At 34.6% G+C, this 26,135-nt stretch overlaps 3 protein-coding genes across 3 annotated transcripts; all 3 read left to right on the top strand.

Annotated features, from left to right (window-relative positions):
* The first annotated feature begins 4,114 nt into the window (after positions 1-4,114).
* LOC132645221 (phytyl ester synthase 1, chloroplastic-like) lies at positions 4,115-16,113 on the top strand. The gene is made up of 13 exons (XM_060362075.1): positions 4,115-5,118; positions 5,370-5,421; positions 6,140-6,195; positions 6,935-7,093; positions 7,194-7,298; positions 7,822-7,928; positions 8,902-9,023; positions 9,685-9,793; positions 11,017-11,147; positions 12,983-13,352; positions 14,205-14,318; positions 15,447-15,544; positions 15,652-16,113. The coding sequence occupies exons 1-13, from the start codon at positions 4,710-4,712 to the stop codon at positions 15,950-15,952; spliced, it is 2,133 nt and encodes a 710-aa protein (XP_060218058.1). The 5' UTR covers positions 4,115-4,709; the 3' UTR covers positions 15,953-16,113.
* Positions 16,114-17,615: 1,502 nt separating this feature from the next.
* LOC132644327 (uncharacterized) lies at positions 17,616-19,679 on the top strand. Its single transcript, XM_060360915.1, has one exon. The coding sequence runs from the start codon at positions 17,616-17,618 to the stop codon at positions 19,677-19,679; it is 2,064 nt and encodes a 687-aa protein (XP_060216898.1).
* Positions 19,680-22,511: 2,832 nt separating this feature from the next.
* On the top strand, positions 22,512-23,920 carry LOC132645220 (carboxylesterase 1-like). Its single transcript, XM_060362074.1, has one exon. It carries the CDS (start codon positions 22,581-22,583, stop codon positions 23,562-23,564), a length of 984 nt encoding a protein of 327 aa, XP_060218057.1. The 5' UTR covers positions 22,512-22,580; the 3' UTR covers positions 23,565-23,920.
* Positions 23,921-26,135: the final 2,215 nt, after the last annotated feature.

Raw genomic sequence — 26,135 nt, 5'->3', positions numbered from 1 at the left:
TTAAAAACCATGCGTATTCATAGCAAACACTAATATAATAAAGTTTTAAATACGGAGCACAAACTACAATAATATAGTAATCGTGCTTTGAACATAATATCACATATTGACAAAATCAAGCAATATATAAACAAAAAAAAATGAATCCCATATTAACAAAATAAACAATGTAAAAAAAAAGTGCATACTTTGTATTCTTAGCAAACACTAATATAATAAAGTTTTAGATACGAAGCACAAATTACAATGTTATATCAATCGTGTTTTGAACATAGTATATATAAAAAAAAAAATTGGGCCCCATATTAAACAGGCCCATAAAAAAATGTAAAAAAAAATTATGGGCCCCATATATATTAAACAACTAATATTAAAAAAAAATTATGGGTCCCATATTAAACACCATCCAGTATTAAAAAAAAAAAAAAAAGTGGAACCCACCACATCCAAACTCACGGGAAAAAAAAAGTGAATCTCATATTAACAAAATCAAGCAATATTAAAAAAAAAGTGAATCTCATATTAAAAAAATAAATAATGTTAAAAAAAATTGTGGGCCCCATATTAAACACCATGCGTATTCATAGCAAACACTAATATAATAAATTTTTAAATACGGAGCACAAACTATAATGTTATATTAATCGTGTTTTGAACATAGTATCCCATATTGACAAAATCAAGCAATATATATATAAAAAAAAATGAATCCCATATTAAAAAAAAAAATAATGTCAAAAAAAAAAGTGCAGACTTTGTATTTTTAGCAAACACTAATATAATAAAGTTTTAGATACGGAGCACAAATTACAATGTTATATCAATCGTGTTTTGAACATAGTATATATATGCATAAAAATAGTGCAAACTAATAATGTCCAAAGGGTGGACCCCATACTAAACAACACCAAGCAATATAAAAAATAAAAATAAAAAAAAGAAGAAACTATATAAAGCATGGGTTTAGACCCATACTTCATCGTCCGTTGTCCCTTTAAAAAAAAGGGTGGGCCCCATACTAAATAACACCAAGCAATAAATAAAAAAGTGAAACTCACCACATCCAAACTCACGGGAAAAAAAAGTGGACTCCATATTAACAGAATTAAGCAATATTAAAAAAAAAAAAAGTGAATCTCATATTAATAAAACAAACAATGTTAATAAACAAATGCTTAGAAAATCAAACAATTAAATCAATAATGATGGACTCATTGCCACATGCGTATCAACCCATTAGTGAGAGCAAATGAAATTATTGTTCAGCAACATACTTAAAATACTTATATATTAAAATAAGATAGAATTTGATTACTTTTTCATTTTTTCCTTACTCTAATAAATGTGAAAAAAATTGTGGGCCCTATATTAAACACCATGCGTATTCGTAGCAAACGCTAATATAATAAAGTTTTAAATACGGAGTACAAACTACAATGTTATATTAATCGTGTTTTGAACATAGTATCCCATATTGACAAAATCAAGCAATATATAAAAAAAATTTTTAAAAAAAGTGAATCCATATTAAAAAAATAAACAATGTTAAAAAAAAAAGTGCAGACTTTGTATTCTTAGCAAACACTAATATAATAAAGTTTTAGATACGGAGCACAAATTACAATGTTATATCAATCGTGTTTTGAACATAGTATATATATATATATATTATATGCATAAAAATAGTGCAAACTAATAATGTCCAAAAGGGTGAGCCCCATACTAAACGACACCAAGCAATATAAAATATATATAAAAAAAAAACTATATAAAGCATGGGTTTAGACCCATACTTCATCGTCTGTTGTCCCTTTAAAAAAAAGGGTGGGCCCCATACTAAATAACACCGAGCAATAAAAAAAAAGGAAGAAAAAAAAGTGGAACTCACCACATCCAAACTCACGGGAAAAAAAAAGTGGACCCCATATTAACAGAATCAAGCAATATTTTAAAAAAAAGTGAATCCCATATTAATAAAACAAACAATGTTAAAAAATAAATGCTTAGAAAATCAAACAATTAAATCAATAATGATGGACTCATTGCCACGTGCGTATCAACCCATTAGTGGGAGCAAATGAAATTATTGTACAGCAACATACTTAAAATACTTATATATTAAAATAAGATAGAATTTAATTACTTTTTCATTTTTTCCTTACTCTAATAAATGTGAAAAGAGATTAATGTCATAAAAGAAAAAATATTATTAAATGGAGATCAAATAATTAATAAGGTAAATTAGTAAAATTATAATTCTAATTGACGTTTCGTTAAAAAAATCGTGTAAAAAACAATATGACAAGTAAAATGAGTTAAACAAAAAATATTTACTAAAAATTAAAAAATAGAAGTTCTTCATGGCCCCATATTAAACACCAACCAGTATTAAAAAAAAAAAAGTGGAACTCACCACATCCAAACTCACGGGGAAAAAAGTGGACCCCATATTAACAAAATCAAGCAATATTAAAAAAAAAATGAATCCCATATTAAAAAAACAAACAATGTTAAAAAAAAAGTGCTTAGAAAATCAAACAATTAAATCAATAATGATGGATTCATTGCCACATGCGTATCAACCCATTAGTGGGAGCAAATGAAATATTGTACAACAACATACTTAAAACTCATGAAAAAAAGTGGACCCCACCTTCTCCAAACTCATTAAAAAAATGGACCCCATATTAAAAAAAAAAAAGGCAACGTAAAAAAAAAGCGTGCACCCCATATACTAAAAAATCAAACAATATTAATGTAATTCTCAAAGTATCCCCATCAAGTCAATAATAGTGGATTCATTGTCACATGCATATTAACCCATTAGTGAGAGCAAATGAAATTATTGCACAGCAAAAAACATGAACCTCATATTATTACTTTTCTTCAAAATACTTAATTGCTGTATTTGCTATTCTGCCATGTCATTTATTTATTATGTTTACTAAAATAAATATACTTAATATATATATATTTAAAAAATAAGATACAACTTAATTACTTTTTTATTTTTATTCTTACTCTAATAAATGTGAAAAGAGATTAATATCAAATGAAGATCAAATAATAAATAAGATAAATTAGTCAAATTATAATTCTAATTTACGTTTCCTTAAAAAACCATGCAAAAGACAATATGACAAGTAAAATGAGTTAAACCGAGAATATTTACCAAAAATTAAAAAATAGCATTTCTTCGTTTAAATAGAAAATTAATTTCTACTTTGTTTCGTTTCAAACATGTAAAATTAATTTAATAATTTGAATTAGAATTATCCAAATCAAAATTTGATAAAAAATAATAAGTATTTTACACTTTTAAATTAATCAAATTAAAATTGAAAGTATCAACTGATGCTTAAATATTTATATTATTTTATCTCAAAGAGAGAAAAATAGTTTTCTTTTAAACAAGTCTTCTCTTTTAAAAAGTATTAATAAATTTTCGTAGCAAACACGAATAAAATAAAGTTTTAGATACGAAGTGTTGGGCCCGTGCGCAGCACGGGCATAGGCCGTCTAGTAATAATAACTGAGAAACCAATGCAATTACCCAAAAAAAAAATGACGAACTAGTTAAAATTTGTTATGGGAAAATAATTAGTTAAATTTCTTTCAAAGGGAATAAAGAAAGAGAAGGAAAGTGGTTGATATTTATAGAAAGTACTAGTAGGAAACTTTTATGGATACTACTTAGTACACCAAATTCTCCAACCAACTGTCACCATCAAACAATTCAAGCAAATTCTCAATTCTTTGAAAAGGTTCTAGCACTTTTACCAATTATTTTCTCATTAATGGAAGTGTATCTCTAATATAACTTGGTAAGTAAACAGCCAATCACGCCTTCTTTTACAATCTTTTTTTAATGTTTTGAACAGTGCATGTGCTTCATTATCTCGATAGATCTCCAAGAACTTGTAAATTCTTGTCATTGGTTGTTAGGTTACAGTAGTTCAATTCAAGTAACCCCACATGTATGTTTTGCAGTTTTATCAGACCCCACATGCTTTATTCTATGCGAAACTTACCTAAATGTACCTTTCATTAGTATACGTATAGACATATATATATATATATATATTTAATATAAACTGTGCAGTCGGTGTGCACTATCAATATAAACTGTGTATTACTAATTTTTTAAACTAAATAGCCGAAGGATATTGGGCTGTAATTTTCCCTTATTCTATTCTATATCTCTGCACCTTTCACTTCACATCTCTGATCCCACTGAGAGGTTTGTCTGTTCTGGATTAGCTATGAAGCACTGGTGTTGCGTGTACTGTGGTTTAGATTGGTCCACCGGGAACACTTTTTGGTTATTATTTGTGTGAACCTCTTTTTGGCCACGCATCTGACAAAAGTTTGTGGCTTTAAGCTTCTTTAATTTTAATTGGTCGGTTCTTTCAGATTTCATGCGCTTAAAGGAGTCTTTGAGTTTTCAAGTTTCTCTATTTCTTGCAAGTTAGGAATTCACTTCTGGTTTCTTTCACTTTCACTACTTGCTCTTCTTGTCTTTTCCTTTGATGGTAGTGATGGAAAAAGTGTGTTAAATTATGAGATATTTAGCTATTAGCTTTCTAGTGATATTGTTATAAACAATACAGAGAGAGAGAGAGAGAGAGAGAGAGACTCTTTCTTGGAGCCTACTCATTAATTGTTTCAGAAGTTTGAACTTTGCAGTTTGTGACCATTTGTTGCCCACCATGGCTTCTCTTCTGCAAAATTTCTGGGCAGCCCCTCGTTTTGCTTTTAGCCCAGACTATAAGCCTCAGTGTATAGCTCGAACCACGTGCTTAGCTAGCAGGGATTCCACATTATTGTCTTCAGATTCTGTTAACGGTGTGCCCTCTATTCAGGAAAAGGAGAAAAGTAGCCCAATAGCTGATGTGGAAAACGGTCGTCTGGCTTCACCTATTAAGGAGAAGAGCAAGGAGGATGTTCAAAACAAGTTGGAACCCCTTTGGGATGATGGATATGGAACTCAAACTGTTAAGGATTACCTTGAGATAGGATCGGAGATTATAAAGCCTGATGGAGGTCCTCCGCGGTGGTTTACTCCCATATCAGCTGGCCCTCCTTTGGAAGACTCTCCTCTCCTCCTTTTTCTGCCTGGTAATCTTCAAAATGAAAACAAAAATAATTCTGGTATAGAGCTTTTATATTAGTTTCGTGGAATAGACAGGGGAATAAATATCAGTATGGTAGTCCTAAAATTTTAGGAAAGCCTTTGAATCAATCTAATGTAGCAGTACATTTCAGCAAGTCATGCATGCTGTTGCGAGGATACAGTTTTTATTGTTAAATTTGTGGAGGTTTTTCTTAGCATTTTTGATGACTAACTAGAAAGCGATTCCAATGTATAGGAATGGATGGTACTGGAATGGGTCTTGTTTTGCATGAGAAGGCTCTTGGGAAGTAAGTTCCACACTCTTCTATAACATGTAAAAATACTTGTCTGGTTCTGGTATTATTCTTATTGATGCTGAGGCAGCAATCAGCCAGCTTCATTATTCCACAAGCATGAGATTCTTTAACTTAAGCTGGCCTCTTAAAATCATGCGCAAGTAAAAAATATAAGGCCAACGCCAATACCTTTCTCGTCCTTCTAGCTAAGATCAAGTGTAGTTCTCGTCATTTTAGCTAAGATCAAGTTTAGTACACGATCAATCCCAATTTCTTTAGGCCTAGCTTATTTGTTCTCCACTTACTTTTCTGCGCCTTAAAGGTTGCAAAAGACATTTCTTTTTCATGTGTTAAAGCAGATATGACTGGCTATTATCGTGGGATTACACTAGGTATGTTCTTGTTGTTTGTTATCTTACATTGCAATCATCACATATAAAAAACTATCAGTTGTGTTTTATATCGTGTCTGTGGCTTGTTCTTCAATGCCATTCCGTGGAACTTGTTTGGGACCGAGGCGTAGTAGTAGTTGTTGTTGCTTGTTGTGCATATACCCTGGGCCTCTTACTATGACTATAAATACTTGTGGTAGAAAAGTTAGTTAACCTTCTATATGATATGATGCTTGATTTCATATAGTAAGGCTCATTACTCTGTGGTTAAACAGTTCAGTGGCCCTTTTCTTAAACACTTCAGTACAAATTCTTTACTGAATAATTGCTTGTTGCAGAGTTTTTCAGGTTTGGTGCTTGCATATTCCTGTGTATGATCGAACACCGTTTGACGGTATAATATTTCTTACCTTATTTAGTGTTTTGTGCATATATTGGTTGGTTCAGCGGAGAAGTCATATATTGTAAATTTATATTTATATTTGCAATAAGTATCAATTAGAAACTTTACCATAGAGCGAAAGAGGTCACTGTTAAAAAGATTCATAGGTTTTTGGATTTGCAAGGTTGGTAGAAAGAATTAGGGTGACTTCTTGAAGAAAACACAGTGAGGTTGATGGAAGGAAATCAATATAGAGGGTGGTATTTGGAATTCTGTATGTCTCTCCAATTATCTCGCATATGTCTCTCTTTTAAATGATCAAACTAAGAAGCAAACTATTGGACCACATGGTCAGGTAATAAAAATTGAGGAGAGAAGAAATTGGAGTTTATGTTTTCTACTTCTTTTCTTCTTTCAATCTGTTGTCTTTGGGGACTACTTAGTTTTTTTTTTTTCTTTTTTTTTTTTTGGGAGGTGGGGAGGGGGATACGGAAAGGACTTGGCACAAGTAAGTTGGAAGATTCTTTATAGTTGTCTTCGTATGGTTAACTGCCTGCCAAAGCTTCAAAAAATATGAAGAAATGGTAAAGTTCGGAAGTTTGGAATTCAGCTATGACCTCAGAATATTTGCTTTGACATATGTTGATTCTATATCGATGTGTTTTGCTTACGGAACATTTGCATGTGAGATTTATTATAGCTGGAACAGAAGAAAGTTTATGGTTATACTCTATTTGCTTTAAATTTATAGAACTGGTGAAATTTGTCGAGAGAACTGTGAGGTTGAAGCATGCTTCATCTCCAAACAAGCCAATTTATTTAGTTGGAGATTCACTTGGAGGGTGCTTGGCTCTTGCTGTTGCTGCTCATAATCCTAAGATTGACCTTGTTCTGATATTAGCTAATCCAGGTAAGCTATCAGAAAGATAGCCTTTTCTTATTGTAACTCTTTTTGGCATGCCACTGCATCAATGATCCATCCTCTAATTTTTAGTTTCTACATTTTTCAGCTACTTCATTTGGCAGGACACAACTCCAACCTCTGCTTCCTCTTCTAGAGTCTTTGCCTGATGAAATTCATGTTACGGTCCCATATCTACTGAGCTTTGTTATGGGTATAATTCATCTCTTCCTGGAATATAACCATCTCTAACTACCAAGTTTACTCTTGGTGCATTTGTTGAGATTTTCTTTGATTTCTGACCTCAACAATATCCCTATTTTGCTCTTCTTGTTATTATAGCCTTCACGTGTTTCTTGATGGTTATCATTTTCCTCTTTAGCTGAATAATATTTCATGTGCTCATAATGTAGAGTTTCTTCTATAAGAAACTTGTACCAGACTTATAAATCTTGATTACTCCGCTGAGTAGTTTGGGAACTTTACGAGAAATGGTGAATTTGGAGCCATAAATCAACCCAAAATTAAATTGCTTATGGATTCTTGGTTCGTGTTGATTTATTCCTGTTCGAAAATTGTGTCAAAGAGGACATGTCTTATATAAACCTTTTGTCCTTTTCCCGTCAAAGAGGATATGTCTTATAACCCTTTTTCCTTTTCCCTTTTACATTTCATGAACAGTATGCAGTTGCAACTGCCTTCATATTGTCAACAAAAATTCGTCATTTATGCATCAGGTGATCCAATGAAGATGGCGATGGTTAACATTGATTCCATGCTTCCTCCTGGACAAATTATTCAACGTCTCTCTGACAACCTCACTGGTTTGCTGGCACACCTCTCTGTAAGTTCTGCTTGTATACGGGAGTTTGTTCCCAATGTCAATAAAATTATTTACCTTATCAATAAATGTTTTTCTTGCATTATGTTGATTCTTCTGGATTTAGGCTTTGCTAGTGCCACAGGAAGACTTCTGTATGCATTCTGGTTTTAGCATCATCATATAGTATGTACTAGTTTCAGTTTTAGGACATAACTATGAGATTAACCAGAACGTTAGTTCAGACCGACCTTACTATCAAATAAAAACAAATTTCCTGGAATGAATGACTGAACATCTCATGACTAGACTGCAAAAAGATAAAAAAAATTAAAAAATAAAAATTATAAGAAAATAATTCTTAAAAAAAAGTTAATCATGTTTTGTAGCTTTTATACTTTTGAACGAAGGGCAGTTGATGGGTCAGTTTGGGCTCATTTGATGGGTCACTTTGGGTTGATGATTTGTGATGGGTCAACTTGGGCTAGCCCAAATCAGCCCATCTTCAAAATCACTCTAGCCCAGACCCATTAAAGCTTGGGCGGGTCAAATGAGTTTGGGCTAGTGTTGCCACCCCTAGTTGCAACTCACGCTCGAAGGTTCTCAACGTATATGTCCAAGACAGTGAATGACACGTACCGTTGAACTAAATATTTCAGCTAAGTATCTGAAAAGAAAGTTGCTCATAATTTGTATGTAAATCAATGCAGTAATGGCTTTTAATAATACCGTTTAAAGATATATTGGAGAGTTGATGCCACAAAATCTTCTCGGGCATGGAGGAGTTTCACTTAAACAACCAAAACTATTGATAAGCTGGGATCGATACTGCACCTGATGGAAACAAGTCTTTAATGGGGCACAGAGTCTTTAGTGTGATTGAATCATTCTTATGCTGGGATAGTCAAATGATTTGAAATTTCTGGTCTCTTTGCTCCAATAAGGAAACTGCATAGCATTCATGTTACAGTAATTGTATCCCCCTCCGTTTCTTCAGGGCTTAGCTGATATCATACCGAAGGAAACTCTTCTCTGGAAGTTGAAGCTTCTTAGATCTGCTTCATCTTATTCAAATTCCCGCCTCCATGCTGTTAATGCTGAAGTACTTGTGATTGCTAGGTCTGATCTCTGTCCTCTTTATATTATTGTGAGTGAATTTTTAGTGCAAGATGTAGGTTAAAGCTTATGCCTCAATTCTGAAGATTTGTTTTTTCTTTTCTCTTCTTTTTCTTTTTATCATCGATCATCTCATACAGTTTGAAGCATATGAAGTAGTGTTTGAACCAAAACATTTACTTCAAATATCTTGCACCACAGTGAAGGTGAAGTTCATGAGTACAGTACATTATGGAGTAGTTTTATCCATCGCTTTGTGAAATTGCAATAATCAGTTTCATGTGTTTGTACCTGGGACAATAACTCATGCAAAACTGAAGGTGAAAGACACACTCTACTTAGGCATTCATCAGTAATTCATTAAGCTTTAGGTGTCATAATAGTTAAAAAGCATCAATTTTCCGTCATAATTATCCATTTAGGTTCTATGATGTGTTTAACCTTTCTTAGTTGATGTTCTGAAAGATAAAAAAGATCTCATGAAACCTACATTGATATATATCCTTACGAGCATAATTCTGCCTTGTGAGGGAAAATTGAAAATGATGCTAAAATCTTCTGTAGGATATTCTCTTTGTATTCCATGCGTGCATGAGCTTGAATTTTTTCTGCCTATCGGATAAACATTTTTAAAGAAGTGATCGAATTGAATTGCAATGTATAGTGGCAAGGATAACATGCTTCCAAGTGGAGATGAAGCTCAGAGGCTTGCAAATTCATTAAGAAACTGCAAAGTACGATACTTCAAAGACAATGGGCATACTATTTTATTGGTAGGTGAGGAGTTCTCCTTTTGGGATCTTATCATGCTTCTTTGTTTTTCAAAAATAACCATCTGCTTTCTTCGAGTAGTTATTGTCCTTAGTATATATGTAGTAAACTTAATTGGATGGTTGCTGTAGAGAGCCTCAATAACTCTGTAGTGTTTTTAAATTTGATAATTTGATCTAATTCTCAATTGTTTTTCTTGTTTCTCTGGTAGGCAGTAATCCTAAAAATAGATATTGAGACAACATCGGATTCTTACTTTGGCTTTTTATTTTTTGATAACCGAGAAATCCTGAGGGCCAATGCTGCACGGTTTGAAACTTGCTGGTTGCTGGATAATGGCCCGCCCCTCTACCCTTTTCCACTTAAATGTTAGGCTTTTGTTTGCGAAAGGATTCGAACTCATGGCATGCACCTAACCTACACGTCACATTTTTGCGCTCTTACCACTAGACTAGAATCCTGCAGCTTGAGTTCTTGCTTTAAATTAATGAGCTAAATAAGCTGTTTGCTTAATTATTTACACTTTACATCGACTATCCCACCTTCAAATATATGACAGCGCTTGCTACTTGCACTTCTTAGTTTTCAAACTGAGAACCATTGAGTAATGTAAAAGATTTCCATAAGACAAGTGTGTCTGGACATTTTAGATTTAGTATTTGAGAACGCTAAAAAGTTTATCAAGTTCAACAGGAAGTCTGCACTAAAAGTATCTTTAGAAAAATAAAATAGTCCATTTTACACAACTATTAATTATCATATAGAAGGCCTTCTTCCGTTTCTTTCTTTGTTATTCTTATATTGCAGTTTAACTTATATATCTTGACATACATTTTCTAAACGCTCTCTAAAATTTAAAGCTACAATGATATCTGAACTTCATGCCTGGCTAGGGTTAAGATAAGTTGGCACCTATTCCTTCTCCATTTCAACTAATATACATCCTCAATGCATGAGTGAGTGAATGGAAAATCCTATTTTTAGCAAAATGTAGATGAAACTCTATTTTTTGTCTTCTCTGTTTTAGCTTTTTTTTAAGTTGTCTGAAAGCAATGGAAAATCTAATCAAAAGGCAGAACATTAGAGATTTTTTTGGATTCTTGCGTTTCGTGATGAGTCTGGTGACTGGTAGTTTTATTTCTGTAATATGACCTTACAATATGTGGATGGATTCTGTTGTGGGGACTTTGTAACAGTTGGGTTGATTGCCATTTTAATTGTGCAGGAAGATGGTATTAATCTGCTAACCATCATCAAAAGTACTAGCAAATATCGTCGTTCGAAAAGGCACGATTATGTCATGGATTTTCTGCCTCCTAGTGAGTCAGAATTCAAGAACGCACTCAAGGACAATAGGTAATTGAGCATACGGTTAATCAGGCAAACACTTTGTTGCAGTAGGCCATCGAGCATAAGCTTATCCTTTTACCTTTTTCTATTTTCCCCTTGAGTTCTTCTTTGTTTTCTCGTTCTTCTCTTTCCTTTAGTTTCCCAAGTTCTAGTTTTCCCCGCTGTGGTCTATGGTTAAATACATACCTTCCGAGCAAATTTAATTTACACAAACGAGGGTCAACATGAAATATAACATTAAGCTAATTGAAAGTCTTAATTGTGAATCCCACGTAGTTAGACCAACAAATTCAAGTAACCTTAATTTGTTCTCCTTTAATAATAAAGACGATGTAGGCAGAAACAAGTATATCAGACAATCGGCGATGAATTCCTACGTTGATTTTCAGTTTAAACAACAAAATAATCACTGCCACCTTGGTCAACTATGATTTTTACGAGTTCATGATCCTTCACGGGGAAAAGGAGATGGAAATCCCAGTTGCATTATAAGTAAATTTGGAAGTGATTAGACAAATGGGTGATTACTAGCAGAGGAATGCACTAATTTGTCATCCTTCCCTTCCGAACTTAATTCTTAGAATGAAGGTTCATTGCACAAAAAGCTCCATTTACATATGAAAACAGCATGGGCAAAACCAAACGGATAAAAGTTTTGCACCTTGACCTATAAGGTGTATGGCAAATATCTGTGAAAAATTACCACCATACTGAAGCCCACAGATGCAGTATCTACATCAATGATTACATGTTTCCACATATATAAAGCACAGATTTGCTTCCTTACATGTACCTTCCTCTTTTCCGAGGCTCTCAATCTCCATGTGTATGTGTACATCGATGTGAGGCACATTGCATGGCTAACTTGCTTCAGTGCAGCAATAAGCATCTATTCACCTGGACACATTTAATTCCTTTCCACTATCTCACCTCTGTTCATTTGACTGTCACTTGATTCATGTAGCAGTTCCTCATCGACACTTTCTGCAGCATTGATAGGCATGAATGACTGACATAGCCATTAGAAGTATTTGAATGATCTTTGGTAGTCCTTCCATTTGAACCTTCAGCAATTTTTACATCTTGCTCCTTTCCCCTTTGTTCCGTTCTCTTCTTGTGACCAAGCTTGTTGTTTCCTCCTTGAAATTTTACTGCTTTAAATGAAATACTATGGAAGTGTTAGGGCAAAGTATATGTGTGTTTTCTTTATGCAACAGAATTTATCAAGAATTTTCTCTGAGAATGCGCAATGTGATGTAATTTGAAAATTTTCTACTGAGAGAAAGTAACATGTCAAAGTTTGTTCAGATGTATTATATTTTGTCCACATACCATCTAGTTCTGTAGTATTTTTTATTTAATTCTTAACAATATTTTAGTTCAGAAGGAAAGAATCAACACAGAAGAGGTGTTAGGAAGAAAAAACAATTTCATGTTGCACACATGCTTATTACCTAATCTGCTTTTGAAAACAATAAGACAACATGTACAAATTTTGAAATGCAGCCCTGCTGAGGTGTGAGGAGTCTGATCCCTTGATGAGAGTGCTTAATTGAATTCTGAACCTATAACGTTCGTCACTTTGCGACGAAATCTATCATTACATCAAAAGCTCATGCTTCTTTATTTGGTCAATTATGTATGGAGAAAAATTGAACTTCAGTCAATTCAATGTGTTCAAAAGCCTTGGGTCATGAAGCTACAACCTAATGAATTAGTCTTTCTTTTTTCCTTTAATACGTCAATCAAATTCACATATTTTCAGCTCCCTTAACAATTTATAATGCATCTGTTAATATCTTGCCTCTTGCGGCTAATATTATGCAAATATGATATTGCAGATGGTATCTCAATTTTACTAGTCCAGTTATGCTGTCCACAATGGAAAATGGGAAAATTGTAAGAGGTCTAGCAGGGGTCCCATGTGAAGGCCCTGTGTTGTTGGTCGGTTATCACATGCTTATGGGATTAGAAATCACCCCTCTTGTTTCAGAATATTTGAGGCAGAGGAAAATTTTACTTCGTGGTATAGCACATCCGACATTGTTTACTCAGCTGACTGAGAGTCAAACTAATGAAAGCTCATTCACTGATGTGCTGAGACTATATGGAGCTACGCCTGTCAGTGCCAGCAACTTCTTTAAGTTGCTTGCAACAAAGTCACATGTTCTGCTGTATCCTGGTGGTGCCCGTGAGGCCTTACATCGTAAGGTGTGTCATAATGTTCCCCTTGGTTAATTCCCTTTTTTTTTACGAAGTAAATAATTTCATTGTTGGCATCAAGTGGATGCATAATAGTTACAAAAGTAGATTAATTCTGTTTTCTATTATTCTCAAATTGGAAGCCTTGTACTATTACTATTCATGCCTTCACCTACAACTCTGCTAAAATTGTGATTCACTTTAAATCATTGTTAGTTCCAGTTCCTTACCTTTTCGCTAGGATGTGAACTACTGGTACTTAATACTGGAATTCTCTGCTTATAGATACATTTTCTTCTGTAATTGAGGATTTAACGAGTAGTGGACAACTAAAGCTCAATTTGCTTGTTAATTTGATGATGACATCTTACAATGAAAAAATAACAAAGCAATGCCTTCTTGCTCGAAAAATTAAAGATCCATTGGAAAAAAATTGTAGAAATCCCACTTTGGAGTTTGGATGACATTTGGTGATGAATGCCTTTCAAATTTTTTTCTTAAGTTAATGCTTGCATTGATGCTATTTTAATACTTCACTTCTAACATAATAACAAGCACCTTATATTCTTGAACTTCGATAGAGCTAATCTGGTCATAGTCTCTTTTAATGGTATATTAGAACCGGTACTCGGACATGTTTGCTTTTAAGTGTTTTTTTCTTTTAAACTAATTTTCCTGTTCTGTTTTTTAACTGCTATTCACAAAGTAAATTTAAGAGAAAAACTGGTGACTGTTGTCTACTTGTCTTCCAGTGTACCTCATTAGAATGAGAAGAAAATAACAATAACCTCATTGTCGTCAAGTTAGGTTTTTTCCTTGTGATGTTATTTCCCTATGTTGATGGTTTTCTATTTGTTGTAGGGAGAAGAGTACAAGGCGATTTGGCCTGATCAACCAGAATTCATCAGAATGGCTGCAAGGTTTGGTGCGACAATTGTGCCATTTGGGGTTGTAGGGGAAGATGATATAGCACAGGTTTGTTAATGATGTCCTACATATATTTTCCTTTGCTACATTAGAAGAAATAGTGATGCTCTTTGGTTCCTTGATATTACTTCCCTTAAAGCTTTGATTATCTATCTGTTAGCTTGTTTCTTTTCATATTTGGAAGGTGCATAGAGTTTTCTCGTCTCTCGGGTATTTTGAATTTTCGGAGAATTTAGTTTTGTCGGAGAAATTAGCTCATAGAAAATAGAAGGAGAAGAACAAGGATGAGCTCTTCACTTATCCCCTTTGATCTGTAAATAGTAACTGGTTCAACTAAATATTATTATTCTGGGCAGATGCTTCTTCCTTTTTATCACCATTTCCCGTCCAAAGGGGGATTCTTGTACTTCTATCTCCCCTTTGTACAATGAGCCAATGACAATCTCTATCTCAACCTTCGGAAATCAGAAAACTAGTTATCTTTAATTTTTACATTTTGTTCCGGTATTAACTGATTGATACTTTTATCTGATTAGATGAACATATTTGAACACTCTAACCATTCTTTTTTTCTTCTGTGAAATCTGTATCTTTTTAATACCGTTGACCATTTTAGTTCATCTTCTCCTTTTTGTGGGGATGCAATGATGACATCCCAATCTAAGCTAGTGAGCCAGCGTGTTTTCCTTAATTCAATATGTTTCTTAACTAGTTTCAACGAGTTAAACTCTTTATAATACATAATATCCAAAGTGAACTGAAAATGGATAGTAAAGATATCCTTCGAGGAAGGTGGATACTCTAATTCCAAGAGGTTAATCTGATGGTTTAAGGTCCAACTTTGAGCTTAAGGTCCTAAGCTCAACTTCCCCTAGCCCTTTCTTGCCAACCTTAGCATTCCCCTAATAAAGTTGCAGTTCTCTTCAAATAGTCCAAAAACAGAAATGCGGACATTCAAATGTCAACAAATTGAATGTGTTCTATATACACAAAGTGTTGCTTTATGCATGCCTTGTAAGCTACAGAGCTCTTCATTCTTCAAATTTTGAGGGTGGCTTCATAGTGAAAATAGAATAAGAGTGGGGAGCTGAAGAGATATTTCATACGTGGACTTGGAACTAGTTTTGTGCTATATCTCAACATATGATTGGCTGATCTTATCTGTTTTGATTTCAGTTAGTTCTCGACTATGACGACCTAAAAAATATTCCTATAGTGGGTGATCGGATAAGGCGTGATAACGAACAGGCAGCCAGGAGGGGTTTAGCAGTCAGGTCAGATCCTAATATATTGATCTTGTCTCGTTTCCTAATATTGTCTCGTTTCATTCTGAACCCTTTATTGTTATATCCTTATAACCGTTCCATAAATGTTTGTATAGGGCGGACATGGACGGGGAGGTTGCCAACCAAGCGCTGTATCTCCCGGGCCTTTTACCTAAGATACCCGGTCGTTTTTACTACTTGTTTGGAAAACCTATTCATACGAAGGGAAGGAAGGACCTGGTGAAAGACAGAGAGAAAGCAAGAGAATTGTACTTGCGGGTAAAATCTGAAGTTCAAAATAACATGAATTATTTGCTTAAGAAAAGAGAGGAGGATCCTTACCGAAGCGTCATTGATCGGACCGTGCATAAAGCATTTTCTGCAACGTTTAATGATGTCCCAACATTTGATTATTAGGTGACCAGTTAGAAGTTAGATTTATTTTTTGGTAAATGATGTATATGTATTCATGGTTCAATTATATGTTGTATAATAATATTTTTTGCCACTAGGTTTGTCCCAATATGAGCAAGTTCCCCACCAATAAACTGTGGTTAAATATCAAATCTTTGTCATAACTTGCATCAGTGTCAGATAAAACTTGATGAAGCAGAACCAGTTTTTAGTATATGTTGTATTGCCTCTTGTGAAAATATGAAAGCACATGCCTTATATCATGTGAAAATGTGTGTGGATAGAACCATGCAATCAGCAGAGAGTCAAAGATTAACAAATTTTAGTGCTTCTTGAACCTGTGGGTCATCAGATTAAGTACCACATCTTTTTAGATGATTAAATGTTTGATCCAGTCTGAAAGCTCAACTGCAGTTACTTGTCCCAGTTAACATGTGCATCAATTACTGATCCACTACAACAATTTTGACCTTGTTAGTGAAGGGACATTAATTTGATCGTTATAAATGTACTTACAGTGATCAGATCTTTTTGGGATCGTTAAAGTCAAATTATCAACAGTAGCAAGATGATATATACCGTTCTTAAAAAGCATAATATTCAGATTCCAGACCTATTTGTTGGTTATCACAAGTTGTTTGGAGCTGAAGTTGGTGGATTTCACTGAAGAATTTGAGGGATACAAATTCTATGGTTCATTGTCTAGCTCATCCAGATAAGTTTGCATTAGATTCTCTTTGAAATACATATTCCCCGTTTTAATTTATGAAGTAGGTTGACTGGACATGACGTTTAAGAAAAAAGAATTAAAATCTTTTGGCACTTATCGGTGTAAGCATGCCATAAGATTTTTGAAGGGTAAAATGAGAAGTTTAAAATTCAGTTATTTCTAAATATAAAAATGTTCCTTGTCCAAAGAAAATGGGATTAAAAGGAAAAGAAGCACTTAAGGATGTAACTTAGTGGTCAATGAAGTGGATTGAGAACCATGAGGTTCTAAGTTCAAATCCTAGGCAAAAACATTAGGTGATTTTTTTTTCCATCTATCTAGCCTTGGTGAACATTGTTAACTGGTACCTGTTGGTCGTGGGATGTGCCAGATATCCCGTGGAATTAGTCGAGGTGCGCGCAAGCAGGGCCGACACAATCATCATAAAAAACAAAGCAAAAAATAGTAATTTCTGTTGTTAAATTCCCTGGAAGAGAGGTTTACTGAAGTTTACTTCAAGTAAAAGAAGAGAATCTATTCCAATTACAAGTATCTTTATCTAGTAGCTGGTTCTAATTCTTGGAGGCTTAAATCGCAATCTTATCCTTTACTTGAAGAGTAAAATATTCACATTTATCTCTTATACCCTACGATTCTCACAAAAAATATTTTGTTCCCTTTGTCCTGCTTGGCCCTATTAGCCCTCTCATGAATATAAATCAATGGAAATGAAAACCTCATAGCCAGGCAAAGTATTGAAGAATCTGGTTCTTTCACATTATGGACAAAGCTAAGGGAATCCAAAGATTAAAACAGTAGAAACAGAATAAAGAAGAGAAATGATCCATATGCAACATATACTCTACTTTTCTATATAAGGAGAAGTTTTAACTTGCTTTAAACTAAGCACACAGAGAAAAGGATATAGTTTTCCCATCTCTAGTCTAAGAATAGTTTATGGCTGGTTATGGAAACGGTGGAGGTTTTAAAACCTACAAGGAGGCGCAAAGATACCAAGATGACAGGGGGAAGCCAATTACAACAGTAAGTGACTACCCTGATCATGTCTGTCATCCTGTGATCACTGCCTACTCAACCGAACATGGCGTTGAGGGCTATGTGGTGAGAGCTCAAAGAATTGTTGAAGTTCGTCGTAGTTATGGTCTACTAGACGAGTACGATGTGTGCGAAGAATGGGACGATCATAGTCCTAGGAAGGTCCATGACTTCTTTGATAAAATTCATAATGAAGCTAGTCGACCAACTCATCCCCCTCTTTTGAGCTCTCCAAAGAGGAGCACTAATAAGCCTAGTTGGAGAAGTGAAGATCACGACTCTCCCAAGTACAGTAAGCATCGCGATTTTAGTGACAAAGATTGGGAGAAGTCAAGTGGAAGCCCTCTTCGCGATAGGTTTGAAGGGTTGCACCTTCAAGATAATCGCGCATCAAGTCCATATAAGTATAAGAATGATGGTTATGAAAATCCTAGCTTCACTCACTCCATAGGTTCTCCCAAGGCTGGCCATTTCAAGGACTATGGGGTCAACAACACAAGGGATTCACCACCAAGATCAAGATTGACCCGTGAGGATTGGGACAGCAGGAGAGGTGATGATGATTATGTAAAAAGTCCATATAGCAACAACCAAGATGATCATGGCAAGCCAAGATTCAATGGAGGTTACAAGAAAACTAGTCCTCCACTTAGCCAGGCCACAAACGATATTGGCACTGCCATGAAGATCCTTGCGGAAGGTAACAAACCTCTGGCTTCTCCTACTTATGCACCACACTCACATTTTCCAGCATCTTACTCGACTCTACAAAAAAAAGAAAGTTACCCTGAGAGAACTCAGGGTGGAAAGCCTCTGGTTTCATCTGTTTCTACACAACCAACCCATTATCCGACATCCGAAAGGAAAGAGAGCTACCCAGAACCAACAAAAGCAATGAAGCCTCTGTTTTCCCCTGTTTATTCACAACAACCACATTCACCAACTTCAAGCCCGATACCTCAAAGGAAAGAAAGTTACCCTGAAAAGACGCATGGCCCAAAACCTTTGTTTTCCCCTGTTTATTCACAGCAACCACATTCACCAACTTCAAGTCCGATACCTCAAAGGAAAGAAGGCTACCCTGAAACAACGCATGGCCCAAAGCCTCTGTTTTCCACTGTTTATTCACAACAACCACATTCACCAACTTCAAACCCGACACCTCAAAGGAAAGAAAGCTACCCTGCAACAACGCATGGGCCAAAGCCTTTGTTTTCCCCTGTTTATACTCCACAATCACATTCACCAACTTCTAATCCAACACCTCAAAGGAAAGAAAGCTACCCTGAAAATACGCCACATTCACATTCACATTCACCAACTCCTCAAAGAAAAGAAAGCTACCCTGAAACAACACATGGCCCAAAGCCTCTATTTTCCCCTGTTTATACACCACAATCACATTCACCAACTTCTAATCCGACATCTCAAAGGAAAGAAAGATACCCTGAGACAAAACACGATGTAAACCCTCATTTTCCCCCTGGTTCTACGCAACAACCACATTTTTCAACTGCAGATCCAAAATCTGAAAATAACGAAAGTTACCCCAAGAAGACAAAAGGTTGGAAGTCTCTGTTTTCCCCCGCTGCTAAGCAACAACCACACTCTCCACCAACATCACATTCAACACCTGAAATGAAACAAAGCTACCCTGATCATGAACTGCGAAGTTGGAAACCTTCATCTACCCCTACTTCTCCACCAAAGGAACAATACAGTCCACAAATAGAAGGCCATTACCCTGAAAAAATCCAGGCCGGGGAGCATTTTCCACCTCCATATGAGAATACACAGGAACCGCGCTATGGTGCAATCGTCCCACCACATGGAACCATTGATAGCAGTGAGGCCAGGAAAAGGTATGCTAACTTAAAACCAGTGTCCCCAGCACAGAAGAAGTACTCAGGAACAATTGATAGCAGAGAGGCTGTGAAAAAGTACAATGGTGCATTTGTTCCATAGAGAAATGCCAACATGTTTGGAAATTTCACATTTAGCTTGCTTTATGGAAGATGGTTCATGCTGCAATGAAATCAAAAACATCATATACACCTCCTTTCTTCTTTGTGAGTGTGGTGATGTTTTCTTGAGTGTTTGTGTTTGAATAAAAGCGTTAAATTATGCTGGTGTGGTATGGTGTGGTAAGTATTACTTGCTAATGTCGTCGTACAGTTTGCCTATGTACTTGTGATTGCATATGAAATGAGAAGAGTTGTGTTTATTATATGTCAATTTCATCATGGCTTGGTATATTGAGTCGTTTGTTTTTCAGTTAGCTTTGGGAACTGGATAAGTGGATAGATCTCTCATTCACTTGACAAAGTTAGGATGGATATCAAAGTCCATTTTCGGGAAGGACCATAGTTTTAGGCCATAATTTGTTACTACACTACTTGAAATCATCCACTTGATCATTTAATATTGATTTCAAATTACTTTAATCTAATTTCCAAATTTACTGTAGTTTGGCCAAATTTATTACTCATTCTGAAATAAAATTTTAAAAAGTGAGTGGTAGTCCACTGGCCTATCCATGGTCTCAGGTCAGGCCTGCTAGCTTTTAGTTATATGGGACTTTGGACTAAAATTAATTCTCTTAGATCATGTTAAGTACAAAAAATTAAAGGAGTCCTTTAGACGTTTCTTGTGTATATTAAGCCTGTGAGGAAAAAAATTGGTTTAACTTTACATAAACTATTTGAGTGTAACCAATAATGCTGTAAACCTCTGTACCTGGCCCCTCGAGAAATGACTGACACAAATGGGTTATATTACGACAAGAAGGCAACAACTATAATTCCAAACGATTTAGGGGTTAAAACTTTATTTATTTGAACTAATATCGAGAAATCAAAACTTAAAATTCTCACGAATACCCGATTGTACGTATAGCTGTTTTTAATACGTGAAAACCGAAGTCAAATTGGAACCAAGGATTAACTACGTACTTTAGGATGCCTTTATAGAAATGAAAACCAGGCAGAAAGATCAACAAAGAAACAGCAAAATGAAAAGTAAACGAAAATAAAATTCCAATATGAAGCAACTCATGAGCTGATACGGGAAACCAACTATAGGAAGTCTCATTACAAACAACAAAAGGTCCGACAAATTGGAACGAACAAAGTTCAAAACATGAAATTTGGAACGCCGTGATTGAATATGACTTATATACACTGACAGTATAAATGATTTTTGCTTTGTACTAAGCAATCTGTCTTATTTTCTAGGTTACTAAAGTAATGACTCTTCTTATGAAATGTATCTTTAATTATCTTTAAGATTACATGATTGTATAAAGATTATTTTACACTATGCTAAGTTAACCTCTTTGCCAAACAATCAATTCAAATTATATACACAGTTTCAAACTTTCAGTGAACCTAGATCGAAATATACATGACTTTGGGGTATCTGAACTGTCAATTAGAGCAAACCAAATTAAACCAACACTAGTTGCTTGTTGATTTTCTTTTTCACGTGTTGAAGAATTTTCAAACCGATGGAAATTATTCCTTGTAGTCATGGTTTGAATCCTTTAACTAGCATTAATTTGATCCTCATTTTTTTAGATTTTATATGGTCAATAATGAGCCAGTTAAATATTTCACTTTTGTTACTTATTGTTCACATTTTATATGGTAAATGAAAAGAAAATCTAACATAAATTAACTAAAGCTTCAAATATTAGAATATAAAACTTTGTTTCATTTTAGTGATTTTTATTTTCTTTTATATAAAAATAAAAAGAAAGAAAATGTAAAGAATAAGACAAAACAAATCTTGATGTATAAAAAGAATGTCAAACTGTAACCATCAAACCTGTCAATCTATTACACAATCAATGGTAATTACTAATGTGGGAGCTTGGGGGCATAGCCCTTAGTCACAGCTTCAGGGAGCAAAACAAGGTTATGGACCTACTAGCGAAGGAAGGAGCAAAGATAACTTTTTTTGTGACGTAGTTTCACTTAGCAGCTCCTCCTTTATTTGCCGTGGATACACATAGGGCGCAGACACTAGAAATTACCTTTTTTTAGGCATATTTTGGCATTTAATAGTATTAATCTGACTCCAGAATGCATAACTTATTGGTCCAGTTTAATTATGAATATTAACGTCCTTTAACCAAAAAAGAAATATATATGTATCAACTTCAACAAAATTCTAGAAGCATTTATTTGAAGTTTTATTTTAAAAAGATGAAGGAATCATTGTCTAAATACGACTAAAAATTGAATGGTTCGACACTTCATGCTTCAAATATTTGTCAATTTCTTTGACATTATTCACATGCTAGTGGTAGGGGTGTACAAAGTAAACCGACAAACCGCATCAAACCGATAAACCGAATCAAACCGAGAAAAAAACCCGATTAGTGGTTTGGTTTGACTTGGTTTGGTGTTGAAAAAAAAACCCGACCATAATTGGTTTGGTTTGGTTTTAGCTAAAAAAAGTCAAACCGAACCAAACCAACCCGACATTACATGTATTCAATTTTAAAAATATTTATTTGTAATGTAATTTATAAATATTTCTTAATTTTTTTTTTATTATCATATTATTCAAGCTTGAAATTAGAATTTTGAATGTGAATTGGTTTTATATCCTATGGATGTTATTAACTCATATAAAGTTCAAACCAAAACCAACTCAACACTAATACTAACAAAAGAAATTCAATTTACCACTAGGAATGACAAAAGAAATTCAATTTACCAGTAGTATTTTGTTGAATCTTCTACGGCTGATGATTTGAAAAGGCTACCCATAAAGGCTATAAAAATCTCAACATTGCTCTCTTATACATCACCAACACTCCTCTCCATCACTAGTCTAACTTGTCCAATTTAATTACCATATATGGCTGATCAAATTGCTCTAATTGATCCTAATATCGATCCTTATGGATACTTAGGCATTATTCGTAACGCTGACGGCTCTATCACACGTCCACAAAATTCACCAACTCGTCCATTTGCCACCACTACTCCTGATCATTCCTCCGTCTTCACTAAAGATCTCATCATTAACGCCACAAAGAACACATGGGCTCGTATTATCATCCCTCGTGAAGTACTAAACTCGAAAAATAAACTCCCTCTTATTGTATATTTTCATGGTGGAGGATTCGTAGTGGCAGCTAATGTAGGCACACCAATCTTACAAAGTTTTTACGCAACACTCGTGGCTGAAATTCCAGCAATAATCGTGTCCGTCGATTATCGATACGCACCTGAAAATCGACTTCCAGCAGCTTACGATGATTGCATGGAATCGTTGCATTGGATCAAGAACACCTCTGATGAGTTGCTAATAAAATATGCTGATTTTTCTAAGTGTTTTCTCATGGGTACTAGTGCTGGTGGCAACATTACTTACCACGTAGGTTTACGTGTCGCTGGAGGTGGTGAATACCTTAAGCCTTTAGAAATCAAAGGGTTACTTTTACATCATGCTTTTTTTGGTGGGAATGAAAGGACAAAATCAGAATTAAGATTAGCTTGTGCTAAGATGTTGTCACTAAATGTGAGTGATATTATGTGGGAGTTAGCGTTGCCTATAGGAAGCGATCGTGATCATCCATATTGTAATCCGATGGTGGAGATTAGATCAAATGGAAATTTGTTTGATCAAGTGAAATTACAAGGTTTGAAGATTTTGGTGATTGGCTGTGATGGCGATCCTTTGATCGATCGACAAATTGAGGTTTCAAAGATGTTGAAAGAAAAAGGTGTGCAAGTTGTGGATAGTTTTAGTGAAGGAGGCTTTCATGGCTGTGAGTTTTTTGACGACATGAAGTTGAAGGAATTGGCACTTGTTGTGAAGGAGTTTGTGAGAGCTTAAGCACTTATGGCAAGTGATGTTTTGATGAAATAACGCCAATCATAAAAATAAGTCTACTGTAGTTTTGCTTACGAGTTTGGCAGAACTCAATAGTTTTGGCGCAAAAATTATATTTGTGTTCAAAAATTTACTTATAAATATTTCATCAAAAACCTTTGAATTTTCTAGAATCCATAAACTCAAAATCTTAGGTCCGCTTCTATTTAGATTTTGAGTTTTAGAGTTCCAAATAAGTTGCAAGTATTACTATATATTAGTACAGTTTAATAAATTGGAATGTACCTAAAGTCAAATAGCTATTTGGATATTACAGTTGAATAAATTGCTATTATTAATGCATAATAATCATTATGATTGGCCGATTGGGGGTCTCATGATCGTCGACGCCATGCGATAAAAGCGTACAGTGGTGTTGGTATTTTTTTTTTTTTATATATATATATATATATATATATATATATATATATATATAATCAGTTCGAGCCCGTTTGCAAGCACCTAGATTAATTTCACAAGATATATACTTGACACCTCCCACCAGCAATAGATATCAGGTAACTCTTTCTGTCGAGGCTAAAACAGACGGGAAGACGTGATCAATAAAAAGTGTTGGTGTCTCAGGTCCCAAATATTATTGAAGATATGGTCATTACATAAAATGTAGGCGCACTCTTTCTAATTATTTAACTTTGTAAATAAGATTGTTACATATTTCACATGACATCAGAATAAACAAAAGTTTTATATTTTAATTTGATTATCATTTATTATTAATATGAATTTTAATGTGCTTTGTGCTTGGTCCTCAAAAAGAATCAAATCTTCGAAACGGACCCCCGCATGCGGAGGCGTTTTCTTTTATTTTTCGGATCTAGAATCACTTTAGCTTAATTAAGATGAGTATCAAGTAACATATTCCCAACCAAAATACTGTTTTTGGTCAGGCGGGAATTCAAAAATGTCACACCTAAAACTTACATTTAACCAAGCAACTTTTCAACTCTGTTCACTAGTTTACCAAAAAATTCCTTATGTCAAGGAAATTAAATAGATTATATATAACCAAAAGAAATTGATTTTTACTTTATTTGCAATTTTGCACAGTATAATTTTTCAAGAATTAAATCCCCTTCCTTCAAGCTAGCTCCGCCCCTCACCCAATGAACCTTATGGTCACTTGGCTATGATCCACAACCCTCCAATCAACCGTTAGAACACACATTAGCCGACATTAATTCAATTTTTTTAAACTAATATAGTGGTGACACTAGTTTGAGCGCACCTTAATTATTTTATTGGATATCTATCATCTTCCATCATCATATAATAAACACTAAAAAGCTCAACTCATCAATATTTAATTAAGGCTGAATTCATCGGGAGACAAATGTAGTTGGCAGCATCTTTCACTTAGACACCTCAACTAAGTGAATGCTAACTTCATGTATCTCCTGATATTACAAAAAATTTACATGTAGGTTCCGTTGACCCACAATTCTTGTCACAGGGTAAACACTCACCACTTATTTTCTTGGTGGAAGATTTACCAAATTAAACTCCAACTGTTAAATTGTCGTGATGGAGGAGGGCTCATCATGTGCTATATATGTTAGAAATGACTCTTCACAGCCACTAGCTCTTTCTAGATCTGTTGGTTGGGTATATTTAAGTTATGATGGAAAAGTTGCATACCATTGGGGCCGGGAAGACCATAACGCTAGTGATTATTCCAACTGGGGTTACGACGTAAAGCAGCAAAGAATAAATAAAATTTGTTGTAAAAGTCGGCTAATAGGGGCATTTCTGAGGACGAGAACAATACTAATGGAGAAGACAATAGATATAATAGGATTGGTTTTGACTAGAATGTTCAAATCAGCTGGTATATATTTGACACGAATTTGCATGGGATGGTGATGGTTCTGTATAAGCTAGGCCGAAAGTTGGCCAGCCATTGACAATGTATTCGAATTATAGGTCAAGCAATATTATGGGGCAATTAATTAGGGCAGCCGAGAGGTATGTAATGGCAGGTGGCCTTTCTTTTTTAGGAAATACATTTTTTTTTAATTATTTTTTATTACATAGTGGGCAGGGGAAAGAGAAATAGGGAAGGGGATTACAATGTGGGATTCAAACCCTCACTAATAAGGTGAAAGTTCATGCAGTCAATCAACTGAACTAATAGATTCCTACTTTTTTAGGAATGACATAGGATGTGGTTGTAAATTTTTCAATGCAAAAAATCAGTCTCCTAATAAGGCATGTAAATACATTTCTCATTTTCTTTTTTGGAGATGCAATAGTACTAGAAGAACATTATCATTCATTAATTTTATTTCCTTTACATTTCTTGATGTTAGTTCAATGTATTTGTCCATGTAATGGTTTGTCAAGGTGGAATACAGATATTTCAAAAAAAAAAAAAAAGATAGAGAAGGAAATGTCAGCGCAGTAGACCCTGGCTTATGGTCAAATTCATGCGCTGCGATAGTTGGAAAAAAATAAAATTAGAAAGTCGAATGCTCAGAAAAGTATTGTACACTGACGGTATGTTCAGTATGGAGGAAA

Source organism: Lycium barbarum, chromosome 6 (genome assembly GCF_019175385.1).
Source record: "Lycium barbarum isolate Lr01 chromosome 6, ASM1917538v2, whole genome shotgun sequence".
Classification (NCBI taxonomy): domain Eukaryota; kingdom Viridiplantae; phylum Streptophyta; class Magnoliopsida; order Solanales; family Solanaceae; genus Lycium; species Lycium barbarum.
The sequence above is the reverse complement of the archived record's forward strand: the minus strand, read 5'-3'. Positions and strand labels throughout refer to the sequence as shown.

Excerpts from the sequence above, each read along its gene's own strand:
- LOC132644327 (XM_060360915.1), top strand. The coding sequence starts at position 17,616 with ATGGCTGGTTATGGAAACGGTGGAGGTTTTAAAACCTACAAGGAGGCG.
- LOC132645221 (XM_060362075.1), top strand. The coding sequence starts at position 4,710 with ATGGCTTCTCTTCTGCAAAATTTCTGGGCAGCCCCTCGTTTTGCTTTT. Across the intron at positions 7,929-8,901 it reads GTTTGCTGGCACACCTCTCT|GGCTTAGCTGATATCATACC; the intron begins GTAAGTTCTGCT and ends CCGTTTCTTCAG. Across the intron at positions 11,148-12,982 it reads AACGCACTCAAGGACAATAG|ATGGTATCTCAATTTTACTA; the intron begins GTAATTGAGCAT and ends ATGATATTGCAG.
- LOC132645220 (XM_060362074.1), top strand. The coding sequence starts at position 22,581 with ATGGCTGATCAAATTGCTCTAATTGATCCTAATATCGATCCTTATGGA.